General features: G+C 43.5%; 1 protein-coding gene and 1 long non-coding RNA gene across 20 annotated transcripts in view; one reads left to right on the top strand and one right to left on the bottom strand.

Annotated features, from left to right (window-relative positions):
* LOC307201153 lies at positions 1–12,030 on the top strand. Of its 2 annotated transcripts, none has more exons than XR_013832592.1 (3): positions 1–625; positions 1,661–1,806; positions 11,632–12,030. It is a non-coding gene; the product is annotated as an uncharacterized lncRNA (long non-coding RNA). The 2 variants fall into 2 exon arrangements; XR_013832593.1 differs by lacking the exon at positions 11,632–12,030 and adding an exon at positions 3,721–3,857.
* Positions 1–23,466, bottom strand: part of LOC307200595 (uncharacterized protein) — a 188,433-nt gene that overhangs the window by 124,691 nt on the left and 40,276 nt on the right. For all 18 annotated transcript variants that reach the window (XR_013832401.1, XM_079949162.1, XM_079949171.1 and 15 more), the window contains one exon: positions 17,078–17,305. Coding sequence is in view for 17 of the 18 variants with exons in the window: in XM_079949162.1 (XP_079805288.1) it covers positions 17,078–17,305 (228 nt within the window). In the remaining variant the exon portion in view is untranslated. The remainder of the gene's footprint in view (positions 1–17,077; positions 17,306–23,466) is intronic.

Genomic DNA, 23,466 nt, shown 5'->3' with positions numbered 1-23,466 from the left:
TTAAATAAACACATAAACAGTTTAGCACACTGAAATTAGCTAGAACTAGCAAGCACTGAACAACATATTCCAAAATCAGGGTCAAAATACCGTTTCTGCTTTCCATGGTTTTAAAACAGAATGCTGAAACTGACCATCTTTGAGCCCCGTTCTGCACAGAATGCATGAGGACTCAATTTGGGAAGAGGATTGGGGGCTTATCTTGAATAAGCTCTGCCCCCATTATCCCCATATACAAAAGGAATACCAGTTCCACCCCCAATTTTTCATTCTTAGCACATGTAAAAGTTTATGCCTTCAGGAGAGGACAGTAGTGTAGTGCCAATTGTTGTTTAGTCATTTAGTTGTATCCAACTCTTCGTGACCGCATGGACCAGAGCATGCCAGGCACTCCTGTCTTCCACTGCCTCCCTCAGCTTGGTCAAACTCATGTTGGTAGCTTCAAGAACACTGTCCACCCACCTCATCCTCTGTTGTCCCCTTCTCCTTGTGCCCTCAATCTTTCCCAACATCAGGGTCTTTTCCAGGGAGTCTTCTCTTCTCATGAGGTGGCCAAAGTATTGGAGTCTCAGCTTCACGATCTGTCCTTCCAGTGAGCACTCAGGGCTGATTTCCTTAAGAATGGGTAGGTTTGATCTTCTTGCAGTCCATGGGACTGTAGTGCCAATAATGATCTAAAAATGTGGAGAATGTGTGGAATGTGGTCTTGTGGTCAGATCCTGCTTGCAGGTTTCCTACAGACATCTGGATGACCAGTTTGAGAACCAGGTTTATTATTTATTTGTTTTCTATACCTCCTTTCATCGGAAGATTGCGGGACAGTTTACAGTACAGTCGTACCTCGGAAGTTGAATGGATTCAGTTCAGGAAGTCCGTTCGACTTCCAAAACATTTGGAAACCAAGGAGTGGCTTCTGATTGGCCGCAGCCAATCAGAAGCTGCGTAAACTGCGTTGGCTGTTCAAGTTCCAAAGAACATTCGCAAACACTCACTTCCAGGTTTGCGGCATTCAGGAGTCAAAACGTTCGACTTGCAAGACGTTCGTCAACCAAGGGACGACTGTATAAAATATATGAAAATGCAGAACACAGTAACAAACAAAGCAATACCTGCCTCCGCCTCCACCCCTGGTTTAAAAGGCCATAGACAGTTTAATTGCAAATGGCCTAGGTGAAGAAGAATATTTTCATCTCACACCTAAAGATAGGTAGGGAAGGGGCCAGACGAGCCTTCCTTGGGAGAGTTGATTTTCTATACCTTTGCCCTCATTTATTGTTTGATTCTTCCCCAATCTAAGAAGCCCCTTTCCTCATTCCACAGTTGGGGACAAAGAACAGTTGTGCACAAATTTCTGTGGCCCCTGCTTCCTACTCAGCCATTAGCATTTGATCTCCAAGGAACCTTCTTCTTGCCAACAAAGTCATGAAGTACATTGATACAGAAAGAGCCCCAAGCTCCATGCATGCCATATCCAGATGCTGGACAAGACTGGCCATTGGTGTTACCCTGGACTAGATGGGCCGTGGGTGTGACCCGGCAAGCTCATCTTATGTTCCCATGTAGTGTAGAAGAAAATGTTTTGAATATGGCTGGAGAGCCACATATGTCTGGACTGATGATCTATAAGTGCAAGAACATTCTGTTTTCCTATCTCTCGTAGGTATAGGAATTATGCCCCACCTGGTAAAAGCTGCTGTGCCACACCATTCTGTTGTCATCAATGGATGTTTTCTTTCCCGGGGCAGCTTCCACATCCACCCTTCCAACCTTGACCCTCACAAAGGAGTTATTTGGAAAAGTGACCAGGTTGGTAATATCAAAGCCAGTATCTACTTCCCCATTCTCACTAAAAGATAAAGTTTCTCCAGCAGAGCTGTTAAACGAGACACTTCTAAGGAAGGGATGGAGCTGCATTGAAATAAAAATAGTAATTATGAATAATGCAAATCTCTCTCCATACTGGCACCCAGGATGCAGGTCGTGCAATGCAAACATAATGCATTCCTTAGAAATAATTCACAAGGTGAGCATTTTCATAGGGAGCTAATGTTTTCCATTATTTCCTGGGGGAAAATCTCAATGCATTCCCAACCAAGAAACAATGAGAAAAAAATCCAAGGCTTTCAGGTCTCATTGCCTGGATATCTCCCCTCTTTCAAGAGAATGGTAGGGTAACCAGCCTCATATAAACAGCATAGGTAAAGGTAAAGGGACCCCTGACCATTAGGTCCAGTCATGGCTGACTCTGGGGTTGCGGCACTCATCTTGCTTTATTGGCCAAGGGAGCCGGCGTACAGCTTCCAGGGCATGTGGCCAGCATGACTAAGCCGCTTCTGGCACGGAAACACCATTTACTTTCCCGCGGGAGTGGTACCTATTTATCTACTTGCACTTTGACGTGCTTTCAAACTGCTAGGTTGGCAGGAGCAGGGACTGAGCAACGGGAGCTCACCATACTTGAGTCTAATTAATTCACACAGAGGTTAATGCCATAGAGTAAGCTACCTTGCCAGGCTCACTTCCCCTCACCTTGGGAGAAAATGGCAGTAAAGCCTTTTGTTCTACTCAGTCCACATCTTAATTTGGTGCATGCAGAGCTCTGAGCTGTTCCCTCCAGCCATATGGATTTACCCAGTCTCTTTTGTTACAGACAAGAGTATGAAACAACCTATATTTCCATGCTTTTGTCTGCTGCATGCTTTGCTGCGTTAAACCTCTGGTGGGGTTCTTGCACCAAAGAGTACTTCCCTAGCTCTGCTCACTGTTCCCAATCCCCCTTCCTCAGCCTCAGCTATATTCTTCTCCAGCTCTGGCTGCCTCTCCCTGCCAGCTCTCCCTTTCTCCTCTTAGTGTAGGCTCAGATCCTTCTTTTAACTTGAGTGCAGAGAAGCTGCTTGTGAAGGACCAGCACAGTGCAGGATTGGATCATTCTGCTTAACAGCTGTAAGCAAGGCGGTCTGAACCTGCACTGTGCAACTCCTCCACAAGCAGCTTCTCTACACAGCAAGAGAGAATCTGATCATACTGTCCTACATATCACTGCCCAGGGGTGTGTGTGTGTGTGTGTGTGTGTGTGTGTGTGTGTAGGCATTACCTGCCAAGGCTGTAGCATTAGAAGCTCCTGCATCCCTCCTTGCACCACTGCTCCGTATTAGTCCTGGACAAGAACATGGCATGTAAAGCATGTGCCGTTGCATAGACAGCATTATAGAGACTGTAGCTGTGGCCAGTTATGCTCATCTCAAAACCAGACGAAGGGAGATCTTCCAGCTTCTCCTCTCCGGTGCAAGCTTCACTGGCCTGTTTCCCTGTATTGGAGTTTGTAAATAAACAGAGAAAGGCTTGTGCCCAGAACTGCTTGAGAAAGCCATTTCCATTCACTTCAAAAGGATTTTGTGCCTGAAGAAAAGCTTTGAATCCTTGCACCACATTTGAATGAACTGTAAAGGAGAGGGAACCATGAAAGACTTGCATATCCATGCTCATTTGATAGGTCATTGCTGTGAAATCCAGCTGTGCTGTCAGAATCCACACCTTGCCTACAGTTGTCTTGGTCACATTTTCCAATTCACCTAGTGCTACCATTGATCGCAAGATAAGCATAGACTTTGTTCCTCCATAGACAACAACAACATTGGCTTTACTTTCCATAATAACTTGATAGATTTGGATCCAGTCAGAATACATGATATAATACTCAGTCAAATATGTGGTTTTCAGGTTTGTGTCTGAGAAAGCCAAGCATATGCCTTTCTGAGAGAGCAGAGGTTTCAGGGCCTGAATAAATCTCTCTCCACTGTCATTATCTCCAGCAAGCAACCCAACCCACGTCCAACCAAAGTGCAGAAGTAACTCAACAATCCCAAAGCAAAAAAAAAATTCCTTCCAGTAGCACCTTAAAGACCAACTAAGTTAGTTCTTGGTATGAGCTTTCGTGTGCATGCACACTTCTTCAGATACACTGAAACAGAAGTTTCCAGACCCTTCTATATAGTGAGAAGGTGGGGAGGGGTATTACTCAGAAGGGTGGTGGGAATGGGTGATTGGCAGATAGCTGTGATGAGCCTGTTGACGACTCTTAACGACTGCAATAGGTCTTACAGGAAAAAGCAAGGGGTGAGAAGGTGAAAAATGGCTTTGTCATGTATAATGAGATAAGAATCCAAGGTCTTTGTTCAGACCAGGACTCTCCATGGTTTTAAGTTTGGTGATAAGTTGCAATTCAGCAGCTTCTCTTTCCAGTCTATTTCTGAAATTCCTTTGTAGTAAAACAGCTACTTTGAGATCTTGTATAGAATGTCCTGGGAGATTGAAGTGTTCTCCTACTGGTTTCTCTGTCTTGTGATTCCTGATGTCTGATTTATGTCCGTTTATTCTTTGGCGTAAGGTCTGGCCTGTTTGTCCAATATAGAGAGCTGAAGGACACTGTTGGCATTTGATTGCATACACAATGTTAGACGATGAGCAATTAAATAGTCCCGAGATGGTATGTGTGATGTTGTTGGGGCCAGTAATGGTGTTGTCCGGGTGTATGTGGCAGCAAAGTTGGCATCTGGGTTTATTGCAGGCTCTGGTGCCAGTGTCCGTGTTAGGTCTGGTTGTAGTATTATTGTGGGTTAGGAGTTGTTTAAGATTGGGTGGCTGTCTGTAGGCAATGAAAGGTCTTCCTCCCAGAGCTTGAGAAAGAGAACTGTCATTGTCCAGGAGAGGTTGTAGATCTCTGATGATGCGTTGTACTGTTTTAACTTGGGAGCTGTATGTGATGACTAGAGGTGTTCTGTTATTTTCTTTTTTGGGTCTGTCTTGCAGCAAGTTCTCTCTGGGTATCAGTCTGGCTCTGTTGATCTGTTGTCTAACTTCATCTGCTGGGTATTTTAGTTCTAAAAAGGTTTGCTGTAGATCTCTTAGGTGAGAATCTCTGTCTGTAGAATTGGAACAGATGCGGCTGTAACGTAGTGCCTGGCTATATACAATGGACTGTTTGGTATGTTTGGGATGGTAGCTAGAGGCATGTAGATATGTTTGTCGGTCAGTTGGTTTACGGTATAAGGTGGTGTCTATGCGCCCATCCTGTATTTTTATAGTAGTGTCCAAAAAATGTATTTCTTGCATAGATTGATTCATTGTTAGGTTGATTGTGGGGTGAAAATCATTGAATTTCTGGTGGAAGGTGTCCAGGGTCTGTTGACCATGTGTCCAGATGATAAAAATATCGTCAATGTATCGCAGGTACAAGAGAGGTTTGAGTGGGTAGGAGTTTAGGAAACGTTGTTCTAAATCTGCCATGAAGATGTTGGCATACTGTGGGGCCATGCGGGTGCCCATAGCTGTGCCGCTGATCTGAAGGAACAGGTCATCACCGAATTTGAAGTTGTTGTGGGTAAGAACAAATTGGCAGAGTTTGGTGGCAAAGTCCGCTGTGGTTTTATCTGAAATGGTGTTCTTTATAGCTTGTAAACCATCGTTGTGTGGGATGTTGGTATACAGAGATTCCACATCCATAGTAGCTAGTATAGTATTGTTGGGAAGATTATTTAAAGATTGTATTTTCCTCAGAAAATCTGTGGTGTCACGTACATAGCTGGGAGCACTGATGGCATATGGTTTCAGAACAGAGTCCATATAACCGGAGACACCCACTGTAATAGTGCCAATACCTGAAATGATGGGGCGTCCTGGATTTCCTGGTTTGTGTATTTTAGGTAGAAGATAGAAAGTTCCTGGTCGAGGTTCTGTTGGTGTGTTAGTGAGGATCTGTTCTTGGATGTGTGGGGGTAGCTCCTTAACAATCTTGTTCAGTTCTTTTTTGTATTCTTGTGTGGGGTCTGAGTCCAATTTTATGTAAAAGGCGGTATTGGAAAGTTGTCTGTGAGCCTCCTGAATGTAGTCAGTTTTGTTCATGATGACGACAGCTCCACCTTTGTCCGCTTCTTTAATTATAATGTCTGGGTTGTTTCTGAGATTATCTATGGCTCTCCTTTCAGCATGGTTTAGATTTTGTTGTAAGCGATGGTGTTTTCTGGTCACATCTGTTTGGATTCTGTGGCGGAAGCAGTCAATGTACAAGTCCAGTGTGGTATTGCGTCCATCAGGAGGGGTCCATGTGGAGTCCCTTTTTGTGTAACACTTTTTCGGTGGTAGTTGGTGGTCAGTGTTCTGTTGGGAGGGTGGTTGTTGTTCTCCAGTGGGTTGAGAGGTGTTGTGTTGTGAAGTTTTTGCTTGTTCTGCTTTGTCTTGTTGTTGTGTGTGTTGAAAATACTCCTTCAGGCGTAAACAGACATAAATCAGACATCAGGAATCACAAGACAGAGAAACCAGTAGGAGAACACTTCAATCTCCCAGGACATTCTATACAAGATCTCAAAGTAGCTGTTTTACTACAAAGGAATTTCAGAAATAGACTGGAAAGAGAAGCTGCTGAATTGCAACTTATCACCAAACTTAAAACCATGGAGAGTCCTGGTCTGAACCTTGGATTCTTATCTCATTATACATGACAAAGCCATTTTTCACCTTCTCACCCCTTGCTTTTTCCTGTAAGACCTATTGCAGTCGTTAAGAGTCGTCAACAGGCTCATCACAGCTATCTGCCAATCACCCATTCCCACCACCCTTCTGAGTAATACCCCTCCCCACCTTCTCACTATATAGAAGGGTCTGGAAACTTCTGTTTCAGTGTATCTGAAGAAGTGTGCATGCACACGAAAGCTCATACCAAGAACTAACTTAGTTGGTCTTTAAGGTGCTACTGGAAGGAATATTTTTTTTGTTTTGACTATGGCAGACCAACACGGCTACCTATCTGTAACTCAACAATCCCAGTGTACTGATGGGCTTCATTGGGCACCATCCTATAGAAGGAAGTAGATTGCCTTTGACTAGCATCCTCTGGGGCAAAGGAGCCATAAGTGAGCTAAAAGGAAATAAAGGAGCATATTCAGTAAGAGTAGACAAGCTGTATATGTCCTTTGACGGCCTGCCAACACAGAAGGCCAGATGAGCCAGTTGCCTCAGGAAGGCAGACTACAGAAAGCTGGGAGGAGTGGCAGATCTGGCCTTCATTAAGTCCACCCCATGCTTGTTGACTACCTTCCCTGCCATCCCTGCATGCCCAGTTTCCTGCGCTGAAACCCCTGAATGCCTGCTTTCTTCCCTCCTTATATTTCTTGAGCTTGAACGTCTTGCTATTCTACTCTGCTGCTTTCCTCTCCTGCATCAACCTTGCTTCACCACAGCATTTCAGCTCCTCATTGCATGGTGTCTTAATTTCCCTTCCTTCCCACATCTCTATCAAACCACTATTGCACAGAATCTCACTCAAGTGCCACAATGCATGGGCAGCTACCAGCTTTGCAGGCTCCCAGCTTTGCAGGAGAGCAGCTTCAGTCTCCAGTCATTAAGGTATGGGTCAAAGTTAAGAGAAACACTAGTTAGCAGAATATAAAGTGGAAGCGTGTTTTGGAGTGGTGAGGAAGCAGGGATGAGTTAGTGCTCTCTCATTATCACAGTACCTTCTGTCCATCCCAATACTCTCTATCTTTATTTCACTCTCCCCTTCCTTCTCCATTGCATTTCACTGGAAACACTTTTTGTGGAGGGAAGGACTTCTCTCTGTCAATCACAACTATTTTTCTACTATACAAAACCTTTCTGGATACAAAATATTATGGTAAATGAGTCTGAAGTCCCCAAGGTGGTATCTTACCTGGGGGATCTTGTAGATGTCCAAGATGTCTGCCATTTGGAGGGAGGTATCAAAGTCCAGTCCCCCAACAGCTGTCATCAGATGTTTCTGGGTGTCGCACTTGTAGTTAGGTAGAAGTGTGGAGGGAAGGTTCAGAGTGACCCGGTAGGTCATCCTTTCATTGAAGTAACTGTCATAGATGTGGAATCCCAATGTGTTATTAGGCAAGATCTTGGGGTTCTCATTGATCTCCTTGACAGCAAAGGCCAAGGCCAGAATATGCTGGTAGTTCTTTGGCACAACACTGCAATGAGAATTTCATGCTGTATACTAGGGAGATACATTATGCAATATTCTTTTAAAAAAATTAGGACCTCACGAGAATTCTTCAACGTCTTATTGCAAATTGTGCTTTAAGATACAGGTATCTGCAAATCAATTTCCTCTTAAAGGATGCCTTTTTCTACTTGTATACTTCTATACCACTTTCACTGATACTTACATTACTCAATTATATTTCAGGCTGCTTAGATAATTCATGTCATTTAAGAAATCTGCTTTTATGACACTCTTCTGATAAAAACTGGGCAGATTCTTAGCCTAAAAAAGACACCAGCCCACTGGTTCTGATATTCAGCACAAAATTCACCATTAAGTTTGTAAGGTTTAATGTTTTATTATGTTTTTGTATATGCTGGAAACCACCCAGAATGGGGACGCAGGTGGCGCTGTGGGTTAAAGCCTCAGCGCCTAGGGCTTGCCGATCGAAAGGTCGGCGGTTCGAATCCCTGCGGCGGGGTGCGCTCCCACTGCTCGGTCCCAGCGCCTGCCAACCTAGCAGTTCGAAAGCACCTCCGGGTGCAAGTAGATAAATAGGGACCGCTTACCAGCGGGAAGGTAAACGGCATTTCCGTGTGCGGCTCTGGCTCTGGCTCTGGCCAGAGCAGCGATGTCACGCTGGCCACGTGACCCGGAAGTGTCTCCGGACAGCGCTGGCCCCTGGCCTCTTAAGTGAGATGGGCGCACAACCCCAGAGTCTGTCAAGACTGGTCCGTACGGGCAGGGGTACCTTTACCTTTACCTTTACCCAGAATGGGCATGGTACTATTACTACTATTACTACCATTACTACTAGTATATTGTTAACAAATAGCTTAACCTTAGCTGTCCACTTTCTCTGGACTTTACCACCCACCGCCCTATTTACTTCTCCCAAGTGACTGTTAACTGCAATTTCTTCACTGATCAGAACCTTCCACTGATCACAATCTGTTCTTGCCCAGACTAATAAAAATGAATATGCATTATCCAGGGCTATCTATAAATATTAAACACAATTCTCTCTTCCCCCCATCACCAAGCAGCTTTCACCAAAGATGCATGCACCGCATTAACAGCACAGGGTTTCAAACTTTGACAGTAACACGCAAATATCAACAGAGACGATGAAAATATTTTGAAAGCACAAAACATAGACATACATTTATCTATTGGTACTGATCTGATGCAACAAAAAACCTGCATCAGAATACAGAGAAGTGGGTAGCCTAGCTTAATGGATAACTTCTCATCATTTTCAGACCTGTGACAGGTCTCATCATTTTCAGACCTGTTAACTAGGAGTGTTATTTGAGTCAAGCCTGACATGGATGCAAACACCTGGGGCTCTTAGAACTCCACATTCTAAGAGGTGAGCTTTTAAGACCCCTCACCCCAAACTTTCAGAGGTGAACTTCAATATTCAGAACAGAAAGACCTTTGCCTCTTAAACTAGGCAAGTTTAAGATGTGTCTTCTTTTTAAACTATTATTGAAAGAAATATTGGGGGGGGGGGCAGAGAGCACATCAGCAAAACAAGACTTTCTCATCTCAGTGACACATTCAGATCCCCATCTTTCTCTTCCCAAGCCAACTCGAGCTTGCCCCTCTACCTCTGCCTGTAAGTAAATAAGTGGAACTGGGTTCTAAGTAAGCATGTTCAGCACTTGGCGATGTTTTGGTATCATCTGATTACAGAGTGGCTGGGGGGACTCAGCCAGATGGGCAGGGTATAAATTATTATTATTATTATTATTATTATTATTATTATTATTATTATAGAATCATAGAGTTGGAAGAGACCACAAGGGCCATCGAGTCCAACCCCCTGCCAAGCAGGAAACACCATCAGAGCACTCCTGTCATATGGTTGTCAAGCCTCTGCTTAAGGACCTCCAAAGAAGGTGACTCCACCACACTCCTTGGCAGCAAATTCCACTGTCGAACAGCTCTTACTGTCAGGAAGTTCTTCCTAATGTTTAGGTGGAATCTTCTTTCTTGTAGTTTGGAGCCATTGCTCCGTGTCCGCTTCTCTGGAGCAGCAGAAAACAACCTTTCTCCCTCCTCTATGTGACATCCTTTTATATATTTGAACATGGCTATCATATCATACTATTATTATTATTATTATTTGACAAATGAAGTATTTACAAGGTATTAAGAAGTTGATGGGTAGTTAGTCTTTCTTTGAAGTCCTCTTTGTCAAAAGCAGAATGGAGGTGAGAAGCAAGTCCGCCAACAATAAGATCACCAGGTTGGTAGTATTCATGTGGAATTCTGGACAGATCATGGATGATGCAACTCGTGGCATGTTGCACACCATAAGTGGCAGATAAAAGAGAATGGGCACAATAAATAACAGCATGCTGAGGCAAATATTATTCCCTATCAAACACCCTCATTTCTATCTAGAAAATGAACCTTAGCTTCAGAACCATCCTCCGTTCTATATTCTGTTTTGACATGAACAACATTTCCCTACCAATTCACAACTCAACAGCAGAAATCATTCCTCTACCTCTGTGCTTTCCTATGCTTAGAATGGCAAGAAGGGTTTTTTATACCCATGTTTAGACTTTGGATTATATTCTCTGGAAATCTATTGAGACATTACCCAAGGGACACTTAGTAATTACAAGAATGATTATTACAGATGAGATTGTAACTAGCTCTCTTTACACCAGGAACATCAGAAAATGACAAAACAAAAACTTTCTTTTTATGAGAGAACAGAAGGACATTAAGGACGAGGAAGAAAACAACAGTGAGCCAATCTGTTATCCTGAAATGCTTCATCTGATTAATCTAATCTCCTAAAATTTCATACCTGAACACTAGTTCATTAGTTTACTGACAATTATACCAAGACAGATTAAAGAATGATGAAAGGTGGCTTGTGTTTGTTTTAAGCTTTTAGAAGTTTAAAATATATTCTTTTGAGTCCAAAACATCCCACTTCCCCTAGCATAGAAAAAGGACACACATCATCCAGAAAACACAGGCAGTAAAACTTGGCTTAGTTACAGTGGAGGAAGTTCCATATTATTGGTACAGGAATATATGAGAGACTTGTTAGAATCATGTGGTCTGTGCTTGGAGGAACCAGCACAGATCTCACATGTTCTGCTTCTTAGGTAGAGCGATTGCTTAGTCACTCCTAAGGCGAGCTAAGCCTGGCACAACAGCTTACTCTGTGGTCTTAACCCCATCATGCATTAACTCAGACTGAAGCATATTGGTTAGATGAGACTGGTTCCATGAGACTAGTTGGAAGAGCAGGCTTAAATGTGGGAGGTGGCCTTGGAGATATTCCAGTAAATGGTGAAGACCATGTTTTCATTTTGACTGGTTTCAATTGACTTGGAATCAGCTGAGCTATGTCCTGCTTTTGTAGGAGAAAATGGAAATTGCTTGGCTTTTTCTGAGCCAATGGAGACTGAGATTGGGAGGATTTTCTCCACAAGATGGATCACAGCTCTGCTTGTGTATTTTAGGGACCCCCTTTTTGAAGCCTGCTGAAGGTATCATATAAGGAGGAGAAATAAAGATTTCTGCTGGGATGGGGGAGACATTCAATTCAGTTCCTGTTTAAAACGGAAACAATCATGTTTGTTCTTTCTGAATATCAGAAGCAAACAAATAGTGCTTAGTGAAAACAACATTACCACACAGCTTGCAAAAATGCCGACACTGCATAGAAAAATGTGTTTATTGAAGAACTACCGACAAAAGAGGAATGGCAGATAAAATTGATGGACTACGCAGAATTGGATAAGATGACAGGGAGAATTTGAAACCAGTGGGACCAGAAATTCTTGAAAGTGGAGTAAATATGCAAGTTATTTGAAAGACAATTGTATGCTGACTATGCTTGTAGGACTACAAGAAGTTTTGTAAGGAGACCTATATGAAATATGCAGAAAAGATTTATGAGAATGGATTTTAAGTTATGGGTTATTAAAAGTAATAGGTAGGATAATAAATGTAAGATTAAGAGATGAGGTTGGAAAATCATTAGACGCGGTTGATGGGAGTCTCAGGCTAAAATTGCCAAAATGTTGTATAAGATGAGATGAGATGAAATGTTCTGTTTGGAAAATATATGTAAAAACTAATAAAAATGTATATTAAAAAAGTAAAGAAAAATGTGCTTATTGGTAGAAATTGACACAACAATGCTTAAGAATTTTCATGATGACATTTTTAAATAAAAAAACATGCAGAAATATGGAGAACTGAATTTAACATGAACAAAATGAGAATCTGGTAAAATCAAAATTGGCAGGATCTTCCATCCCTATTGACTACTAATTCAGATAGTACCTCTACTTATGAGCACCTCTGGTTATGTATCCGTCGGAATACACATGCAGCAAACCCGGAAATATTTTTCCAGGTTTCACCATGCATGCATGCGCAGAAGCGCCCTACTGCACCACACGCATGTGCGGAAAAGGCACCTCCGGTTGTGAAAACCTCGGGATCTGACCGGAGCTCTGGAATGGATTCCATCCACAACCGGAGGTACCACTGTACTTTTACCTCGTCAATTACATACATAAATGACATGTATATGTTACACCTAATGAGTTCTGATTTCCAAGATTTTGGGCCTAGAACCAATGGGGTGGTGCAGATTACACACATGTTATTTTTATGTTGCATAGTTTCCATTCATTAGTGATATTAATAAATCTTGTAGTCCTCCTAGCAACCTGCATCCCATAGAGCAATATGGTGGGCCTACTTTCAGTACGCCCACAATCAGCCCACGTCTTCAGCGCCTGCATGGGCTGGGCTACCGGAGCACCTTCTCTGACCTTCCGATCACAGGAACACAGGAACATCAACGCAGCATTCCCGAGGAGCAGGTCCTGGTGCTGTGGACTCGTCTGCTCATGTGAGCACCCAAACTCAGCAGAGTAAACAGAAGCAAAGCTGTGGAGGTATTGCAGCATACCTAATTTATTTCTACCAATTAATCAAATAAAAGAACATAATTATGTATGAGAGGAGCAGCACTCATACAGTCATCCTTTCTCTTCGCAAGACAGATCAAAGAAAAAGAACAACAGTACCAGAGATGGAAGTCTCAAAGAGTAGCTTCTGCCCCCTCCTTTCTCACAGTATGAAAATAAAACAATAGGATCAGGTATCCTTGCAATGGGAGTGATGAAAATACTGATATCTTATAACAATATGCCCATTAAAAATACCACAATTGTTACACATTGAGTTTTAAGTAAACACTAATCCCTGAAATAGCAAATATTGCCCACAACCATTGACATGACAGAAGCAAGTGTTATTTTTCTAGAAAAAGATGTGCCAGAACACATCATGAATACCTTCCCATTCTATTATAATGGCAATAGTGCCTATGTGAAAGATGCCAGAACTGAGTTCTCGTGAATTCTGGCTGAAAATATATAGCAGCTCAACTGAAACTTTACTTACTAGAGAATCACCCAGAAAGGAATGAGAAGCTAGCTATAACTAAATAAATATACAAGACTCCCAATAAACAGTATTCTTACATTTAATTTCTAATTAATTACACTTTGGTGTTCTAGTTAGGCCTCAATATTATGTGGTATCAATGACAAGGTTGGGGACCCCTGTCTCAGAGACTCCAAAGGATTTTTAAAGGACCTGAAGGTAGGAATTGTAACAGATGAAATGCAACATAATTATATGATAAGAATGAAGAGAGATTATTTTGAATTATATAATGGTACAAAAAACAAAACAAAGATCATGATATAATTTAAAATTTCCTTTTTATTAACTGTTCCTTGCTGTTCAGATCAGGCCTCAACACAATGATGTAGCATTTGGGAGCAAAGATGGAGCCCAGTAAGCCAGCACTGGAGGCCAAGATGGAGAAGATCTCCACAGCCACCATGTATTTCCCCTTGGTGCTCAGGTAGACCGGAACAAACGAGATCCAAACACTACAAAACAACAACATGCTGAAGGTGATGAATTTGGCTTCATTAAAGCTGTCAGGCAGTTTCCTGGCAAAAAAGGCCACAACAAAGCTGACAATGGCCAAAAAGCCCATGTAGCCCAGGACACAGTAAAACAGGGTAACAGACCCTTCGTTGCAGCCTAGAATGATTTCTCTCCTCATTGAGTGCATGTCAGAATCAGGGAATGGGGGAGATGTTCCTAACCACACACTGCAAATGCCTGCTTGGATAAGGGAACAAGAAATCACAATGGCGCTTGCCAGTCTTTTCCCCACCCACTTCCTCATTCTGGATCCTGGTTTGGTGGCCACAAAGGCCAGAACCACCGTGATCGTTTTGGCCAGAACACAAGAAACGGTCACTGTGAAAACAAGGCCAAAAGCCATTTGTCGGAGCAGGCAGCTCACTCTTTCTGGAGGGCTGAGGAAGATCAATGGGCAGAGGAAGCAGAGCAGGAGGAAAGTGAGGAGAGTGTAGGTGAGGTCCCGATTGTTTGCTCTGACAATGGGTGTGTCCTGATGTTTAATAAAGATGGCAAGGACTAATATTGTGAAGAGAAAGAGAGAAAGAGCAAACAATGTTAAGCTCATCCCCAGGGGCTCTTGAACACACAGGAAGCTGATGGTCTTTGGAATGCATTGTGATTGGTCTCTGTGTGGATAGTGATCTTCGGGGCACCCAACGCAATCTTCCATGTCTGGAAAGAACGTAATGCATTTAGATTTCAGTTGTTAGGATAGTAACAACATGCTGTGAGTATGGAACACTTAATGTTAAATTAGAGTTATCACAGATATTTCCATAGTAACCAAACTGAAAGTGATGCCTAAGAACCCTACCTCAGCCTTTGTGTTGGGTTATGTGGGGTGTCCTGTGATGGCTTGCTAACTTCCCATAAACCACATTGTTATTGTCCAGAACAGGTACAGTCCATGACCATTTTACACAAGGGTTCCATTCCCCCCATTACACCCCCACATACTAGGCTGAACGCATTCCACCACGCCCAGGTGTATTATCACGTATCATTCATAGACATGTTTATTTGTTATTGCCTGAATTAAAGAAGGTGTCTCATACGAAGTCATATCACTGGTGCATTGAGTTCAAAATTCCCTGCTATATTTTAACCTGTAATGAAGATTAGATCATGGGTCACAAACCGATTCTTTTTAGGAGATGGTCCATATTCCTTTATGGGGGCTATCTGTCAATAGGTATTGTAATGGTTCTAGTGGTTGCTCATGCGTACGTTGCCGCCACTCTTGGCTTAGTTGTCTGGTTGAACCCTTTCTGTCTGGACAGCCCTTCACTTCGTGGCTGTCTCAGTCGCTGGCAGAATCCATCAGTGGGCATTTCTTAAACTTCTTCCAGCAAAAAAGTTCTTTGACTCCAAGTCTCCTCCTACTCTCCCTGCGCTGAAGTCTTCAGCGCAGGGAGGGTGTGGGCAGCGGAGTACCCGTGCTCTCGCCACTAGTCTCCGGTGAAGAGTCCTGGTTGCCTTTTCTCTGACTCCCCTATCTGCCCCCCTTCTCTCCTGGTGTTACACTGATTTCCTTCCCCAGCAGATGGGCTGCCTCTCTCCCTGCTGGGACCCTCTCCGGCATCGCTCTGGAGCCTTCCCTCCGCCTCTGGCTCTGATGGCAGTTCCCTGACAGGTATGGAGGAGAAAATTGGTTTTTATGCCACTTGAATGAGAACGCTATTTACATTGCCCTCCTTGAACCAACACATTGACCAAAGTACAGATGCCCTTAAAAATGTGAACTTCTCTAAACATTTGTAATGCAGTTCTCCATTCAAACAACACATTAAAAAACGCACATATCACCATTGATTGATTTATCCTTCTCCTCAACTTCTAACATGACATACGGTTGGAAAATTATATATCCTGTGTCTCTTACCCTTCTGGGATGAAATCTTGCCTTGAGGACATGGAGCACAATCATAGCAGCAGAATGGCTCCCCCTCGTTCTTCTCCTTCCTGGAACCAGGAGGGCAACTTGGGTTACATAGCGAAAGGGGTGAAACCTGCTCATGTAAATAATGGGGAAGAGGGTAAGGAAAAGCTTTTTCTCCCTCTGTCATAATACTAGAACTCAGAGATAAAAAATGAAGTTAATTTTTGATTGATTGGGGCACCTTTCCACACATTATAGCTAAAACTATGAGATAGGAATTCTACAAGAGAAAGTGATGGGCATCAACTTGGCTGACTTTAAAAGATGATTGGAAAAACTAATGGAAGAGAAGCCTATCAGAGGCTACCATCCTTGGTGGAGGGAATGCATTTACTCAATGGTCAGAGGAAGTATGGTGCTGAATACCAGTTGTTGGAAACCACAAAAGCGGAGAGAGGTCTTATGATCATGTCCTCTTTGTGGGTTTCCTACAAGCATCTGGTTGGCCACTTCCAGAACCTTATTTATTTATTTATTATACCATGCCACAGGGCAGTTTACATTATAAAAACATAAAAAGGGAAAGCATGACAAACACAATCAGTAGCATCCCAGTTTGAAAGACCATAAATAGTTTAATTCACTAATGGCTTGGAAGAAGAGGAATGTTTTTGTCTGGTGCCTATAGATATGTAGGGAGGTGCCAGGCAAGCCTTCTTGGGGAGGGCTGATTCTTCTCCGATCTAAGAAGCCCCTTTCCTCATTCTACACTTGGTGACAAAGAATAGCTACCCACAAACCTTCACAGCCCCTACTTCCTTCTCAACCATCATGCATTTGAACTGCAAGCAGGAAACACCTGCTTCTTCTTCCCAAGAGACTCATGAAATGCACTTGGATGAAAAGAGCCCCAAGCCAAAAGCCACATGCCATATCCAGATACTGGACAAGATTGGCCAATGGCATTATTCTGCACTAGTTGGGCATTGATCTGAGCCAGCAAGATCATCTTATGTTGAGATTCCTGTATCCCGGACCACATGACCTTCGGGATGACTTCCAACTCTAAGACTCTATTATTCTTAAGCAGTGCAGAGGAAAATGTTTAGAATCTGGCAGGTATGTGCTGGACTGATGATATGTAAGTAGAATAACATTCTCTTTTCCTGTCTCTCATGGATGTAGGAATTATGCCTCACCTGCTGAAAGCTTCTGTGCCACACCATTCTGTTGTCATCAATGGAAATCAGCTGGCCTGTGGCAGCCTCCCCACCCAGTCTTCCAACCTTGACTCTCATGAAGGAGTTATTTGGGAAAGTGACGAGGTTGGTGATATCAAAGCCAGCTTCTACTTCCCTGTTCGCACTAAAAGATACCGTTTCCCCAGCAGAGTTGTTGAAGAAGACACTGCTAAGAAAGGGGTGGAGCTGCAAGGAAAGAAATAGAGTAACTTTGAAGTAATGCAAATGTCTTGTAATACGTACATAAAGGCTTTAATGCTGTAGAGTAAGGTGTCCTGACAGGCTTGGCCTATGTCACTTCCTCTTACCTTGGGAGGAAATGGGCAACAAAGCCATTTGTTCTGCTCACTCTAAATGTGAATTTGGTGTGTGTGGAGTTCTGACCTGATCCCTACAGCCACATGGATTTAAGAAGGTGCTTATTTCAGACAAGAACGTAGTCTGAAACTACCATTTTCTATACCAATAACAAGTTTAGGAACTTTTACCATTTTGTAACCAAGCTATGTCTTCTGCTTCTGCAACCTTTTTCTGAGTGCTGTGTTCCAAAAATCTTTGAACTTTGAAGAGTTCTGTAAGTAAACCGTGTAGGACCTGCTAAGCTTGTGTGCTAGTGAAGTGGGATATTCTGGAATTCACGGGAAAGGGCATATTTTAAGGTTTTACAGTATGTATTTCCATGCTTCTGGTTGCTGCATGTTTTCCCATGCACACAAAGGAAGTTGCTCACAAAAAACCACGATAGTGCAGGATTGGGTCCTCCTGCTTAACAACTGTAAGCAAGGTGGCCTGATATTTCACTATGCTAGTCCTTAATGAGCAGCTTCTCTGCAAACAAGCAGAGAATATGGTCTTACATTGAAGCTTGATTTTTTTCAGGGTACAGTGGTACCTCGGGTTACATGCACTTCAGGTTACAGGCTCTGCTAACCCAGAAATATTACCTCGGGTTAAGAACTCAGGCGGCACAGCATCAGCAGGAGGCCGCATTAGCTAAAGTGGCGCTTCAGGTTAAGAACAGTTTCAGGTTAAGTACGGACCTCCGGAACGAATTAAGTACTTAACCTGAGGTACCACTGTACTGTTTTATGTATCACTGCCCAGGTCAAATAAAATGTATCTCATGAAAAGAATTACCTGCCAAGGCTGGAATTTCTGAATCTCCTGCATCCCTCCTTCCACTGCTGCCCTGTATTTGGTCCTGGACAAGAACATGGCATGTAGAGCATGTGCTGTGGCATAGACAGCATTATAAAGACTGTAGCTGTGGCCAGTTATGCTCATCACAAATGCAGATAAAGGGAGATCTTCCAGTTTCTCCTCTCCAGTGCAGGTTCCACTGGCCTGCTCTTGTGTATTGGAGTTTGGAAATAAACAGAGAAATACTTGTGCCCAGAACTGCTTGACAAAGCCATTTCCATCTTCCTCAAAAGGATTTTGTGCCTGAAGAAAGGCTTTGAAACCTTGCACCACATTTGAATGAACTGTAAAGGAGAGGGAACCATGAAAGACTTGCATATCCATGCTCATTTGATAGGTCATTGCTGTGAAATCCAGCTGTGCTGTCAGAATCCACACCTTGCCCTCAGAGGTTTTGGTCACATTTTCCAGTAAACCTAGTGCTACCATTGATCGCAAGGCAAGCATGGACCTTGTTCCTCCATAGACAACCACCACCTTCGCTTTACTTTCCATAATAGCTTGATAAATTTGGACCCAGTGGAAATACATGACATAGTACTCAGCCAAATATGTCGTTTTCAGGGTTGTCTCTGAGAAGGCCAAGCAAATACCTCTCTGGTAGAGCAGAGGTTTCAGCGTCTGAATAAATCTCTCTCCACCGTCTCCACTAGCAAGCAACCCAACCCACGTCCAACCAAAGTGCAGAAGTAACTCAACAATCCCAGTGTACTGATGGGCTTCATTTGACACCATCCTGTAGAAGGAAGTGGATTGGCTTTGATCAGCATCCTCTGGAGCAAAGGAGCCATAAGTGAGCTAGAAGGAAATAAAGAAGCATAATCTGTAAATGTGGAAGACAGCCTGCATATGTCCATTGAGGGCCTGACCACACAGAAGGCGAAATGAGCCAGTTGCCTTAAGAAGGCAGGTTCCAGAAAGCTGGAAAGGGCAGCAGATCTTGCCTCCATGGAGCTTCTCAGCTTCTGCCTAAACCTCTGCCACCCTGCATACCCACTTCCCTGCATTCCTTTTTACCTCTCCCCGCCCCCTTTTCCTTCTTAAGTTTGTAGTCCTTGGTTTCCTGCACTGCTACTTTCCTCTCCTCCGTTTCTTTTCTCCATTTCCTCCCTTTTTCTTCATCACTGCATTTCAGCTTCTCATTTCATGGTGTCTTAACTTCCCTTCCTTTCCACACATCACTCAAGTGCCACAACTGCCTCCTGTTGTCTGAGTCCCAGCTTTGAGGATAGCAGCTTCAGTCTTCAGTCAGTAAGCTATGGGGCAAAGGTGGGAGCACTGGCGGAGGAAGAGGGGTGCGGGGGGAGCACACCGCCCCTGGCAGCGCGATCCCAGTGGGGTGGCATTGTGGCTGCCCCCCCCGCCCGTGCTGGGCGCCACGCCCCCAGGATGTGCGCCACACCCCTGTGGGCGGTGTGCCATTACCCCGGGACGCACGCCAGCCCCGCCCCCACCTGCTCTCCATCCCCCAGTGCCAGAGCATGAAACTCCACCACTGGCTGAGAGAGGCACCAGTTGGCAGAATGAAAAGTGGAAGCATGTTTTTTTTTGCTCTCCCACTACCACAGTACCTTCTCTCCATTCAAAGACTATCTATTTTTACTTCACTCTTCCCTTCTTCCTGCATGGCATTTGGAATGCTGCTGTAGCGCTCTCCCTTAGACAAGGAATGAGAAGCCAGCAGCCAGTGGCCTGATGGCATTTCCAGGTTTTCTGTTTATTCATTATGGACCCTGATTTATTTCTACAAAGTTTGCAGAGAGGTTGAATGATTTGTGAGGTGGCTAGACAATGTTGCATCTAGCAAATCTTATCCGGCACTTTCCAGTGCATTTCCCAATTGCTTTTTGGAAGGAAGCCGTTTTCCCACCACTTTTTGGAGTATGTTTATGTGTGTGTAGTTTTGCTCACAAAAGCACCAGTTCACCCATGCAGAATCATACAATCATAGAATTGTAGAGTTGGAAGGAATCTCAACTAAAGCATCCATGACAGATGACCATCCAACCTCTGCTTAAAAACCTCCAGTGAAGGCATAGGTACTCAAGGGAGGTGAGTGGTTGAATCCTACACAAAACTAGCGACAGCCTGGAGGCATCCTGAGATTTGCAGAGGTCACATCAATTCTAGCTCAAGTACTCCATCCATGATGCTGCCTGCCCCCAGCCCACTACGGCTGCTGCCTCCTCCTGCTGCTGCTAGGAAGGAAAACATCCCACAGCTAAATGCCTCAGATGGAAGCAGGACTAGATACAGGAAGGTGACTACTACTGAGTTAGACCACTGATCCATCTATCTCAGTATTGTCTAGATGGAGTGGCAGGAGACCTTTACAGACCTTTACAGATGCCAGGGATTAATCCTAGGGCTTTCTACATTCATTGTAGGTGCTCTGCTAAACCCTTTCAATGGTGTGATGACTTGCCAGTGGATAAGACTAAATAGGAGAATACTATTTCCTAGCCCATGACAGACACCCATACATTCAAAAGAAGTTCACCACAAGATTGTGGATTGAGCTCTAGGGTTGCAGAGATGTTCCATCAATCCATGCAGTATCCCTTCCAGTTGGATTATATAGTTTAAGCCTGTATTGGGGGGGATGTGTGGGGAGATTCAGATGGTACAGAAGACAGCTGCCAGGATATTGCCAGATTGTTTCCAGTCTCAATTAAATCCCTAGAAATTGTCTGAAACTCAAGACGAACGCCTCGCAAGACGGAAAACCCGCTAGACGAAAGGGTTTTCCGTTTTGGAGGCGCTTCGCAAAACGAATTTCCCTATGGGCTTGCTTCGCAAGACGAAAATGTCTTGCGAGTTCCTGCAGGTTTTTTCCCCTTTTCCCCCCCTTTTCCTAAGCCGCTAAGCCGCTTAGTAGCTGATCCGCTGATAAGCCGCTTAACAGCTGATCGCTAAAAGCCGCTAAACCGCTAATAGCGCTAATCCGCTAAGCTGTCAATGGGCTTGCTTCGCAAGACGAAAAAACCGCTATACGAAGAGCCTCACAGAACAGATTAATTTCGTCTTGCGAGGCACCACTGTATCTAAAGAGCTACCTTCTCCCATACCATTCACACTTGGGTGAGGTCAGGTCTGGCCAAAGACATTCTGCAGCCTGAGATGGAAACTGATTACACCTGCCATTGAATCTTCCTGCAACACTGTTAATGAGATGGCATCATCTACTGAACTTGAGACACCAAGCTAGTTAGAGGAGTCAGGGGAGGCCTGCAGCATACACTACTCATACCTCCAGTAAATAAAAATGGCCAGTGTGCTTAAGAAGGGAGAAAGGAATGCCCAACTTGAGCAGACATGTTTAAATGCTGCTGATGGCTCAATACTATATGACAGGGTGTGTGTTTTGGTAGCATTTAATTTAATTGAGCAAAGTGCACTGGAAACACTTTTTGTGGATGGAAGGACTACCCTCCTTTGTCAGTCACAACTCCTCTACTGTACAAAATCCTTCTGGATAGAAAATAGGATAGTAAATAAGTATGAAGTCGCCAAGGTGGTATCTTACCTGGGGGATCTTGTAAATGTCCAAAATGTCTGCCATTTGGAGGGAGGTATCAAAGTCCAATCCCCCAATAGCTGCCATCAGATATTTCTCGGTGTGGCAATTGTAGTTGGGGACAAGTGTGGAGGGAAGGTTCAGAGCGGCCCTGTAAGTCATCCTTTCACTGAAGTAACTGTCATAGATGTGGAATCCCAGGGTGATATTAGGCAAGATCTTGGGGTTCTCATTGATCTCCTTGACAGCAAACACCAAAGCTAGAATATGCTGGTAGTTCCTTGCCACCACACTGCAAAGAGAATTTTATGCTGAACCCTTGGGAAATATGCTATGCAATTTTTAAAAAGGGCTTCAGAATTATTCTTCTGTATTTCACTGCAAATAGTTCCCTAGTATACACATATCTGCAAAGCAATTTTCCCTAAAAGAATGCATTGTATAAATTTCAAATGATAGTTGTGTTTTGGTTTTGTTATCTTTTTAGAGCATGCTAATTTTGGTAGGTTCAAATTTAAATGTGAACTAATTTGAATCCTGCCTCTATCTCGAATAAGGGAGTACTGATACTTACTTTCGGGTCCTACATATACTTGACAACGGTATCTAAAGATTCAAGAGATGCTGTTAAGAATAATAACTTATTATTTATACCCTTCCCATCTGGCTGGGTTTTCCCAGCCACTCTTTAAAAACACAATACAGCATTAAACATTGAAAACCTCCCTAAACAGGGTTGCCTTCAGATGTCTTTTTAAAAGTAAGATAGTTGCTTATTGCCTTGACATCCACTGGGAGGGCGTTCCACAGGGCAGGTGCCACCACTAACAGATTGTACCTAGCAGCTGAACCAATCTGCCTCTGACTTCAGCATTCAGCCAATTGGATTTCTGGCTGCTTGAACAGTTGAGCTCTTAAGAAACCTGCTTTTATGGCATTCTTCTGGTAAGAAATTGGAACCTTCCTAGCCGAAAAGACATACCAGCTCACTTGCTCTGATCTCCACTACAACAAGTCTTGACAAACTGGGGATAAATACCTAACTATTTAAGTCTCAGTTGTCCACTTTTACCTCAGCTATCTCTTGTCTTTGCCTCACACCTCAACTCATTACTTCTCCCAACTGACAGTTAACTGCCATTTCTTCAATGTTCAGAACCTTCAACCAATCACTGTCTTTTGTTCCCAAGGCCAATCAGAATGAATGTACGTGTTCCAGGCCCTGCCTATAAATATTAAATGCCATTGAATCTCTTTCCCCTTCCTGTCTTCCTATCACCAAGTAGCTATAACTGAACAGCTCTGCACAACATTAAGAGCAAAGCATCAAACTTTGACACTCACACACTGACATAAACAGAGACCTTCAACAGAGGATATAAAGCATTTTTAAACCACAAAGCACAGAAATATACAGGTACTGATTTGATCCAATTAAAAACGTGTTTCAAAATACAGAGAAGTAGGTAGCCTAGCTTAATGGAGTAGTTCTCATAATTTCCAAACCTGTGACATATTTTTAACTAGGAGTATCCTATAAGCTGTGCCTCACTTGGATGTGAACATCTGGGGGTCTTGGAACCCCACCTCTTAAGAGCTCTTAGCCCAAACTTCCTGAGGTGAAGTTCAA

Source organism: Podarcis cretensis (assembly GCF_951804945.1).
Source record: "Podarcis cretensis genome assembly, chromosome: 13".
Taxonomy (NCBI): domain Eukaryota; kingdom Metazoa; phylum Chordata; class Lepidosauria; order Squamata; family Lacertidae; genus Podarcis; species Podarcis cretensis.
Note: the sequence above shows the minus strand (reverse complement) of the source record. Positions and strands in the feature narration are given on the sequence as shown.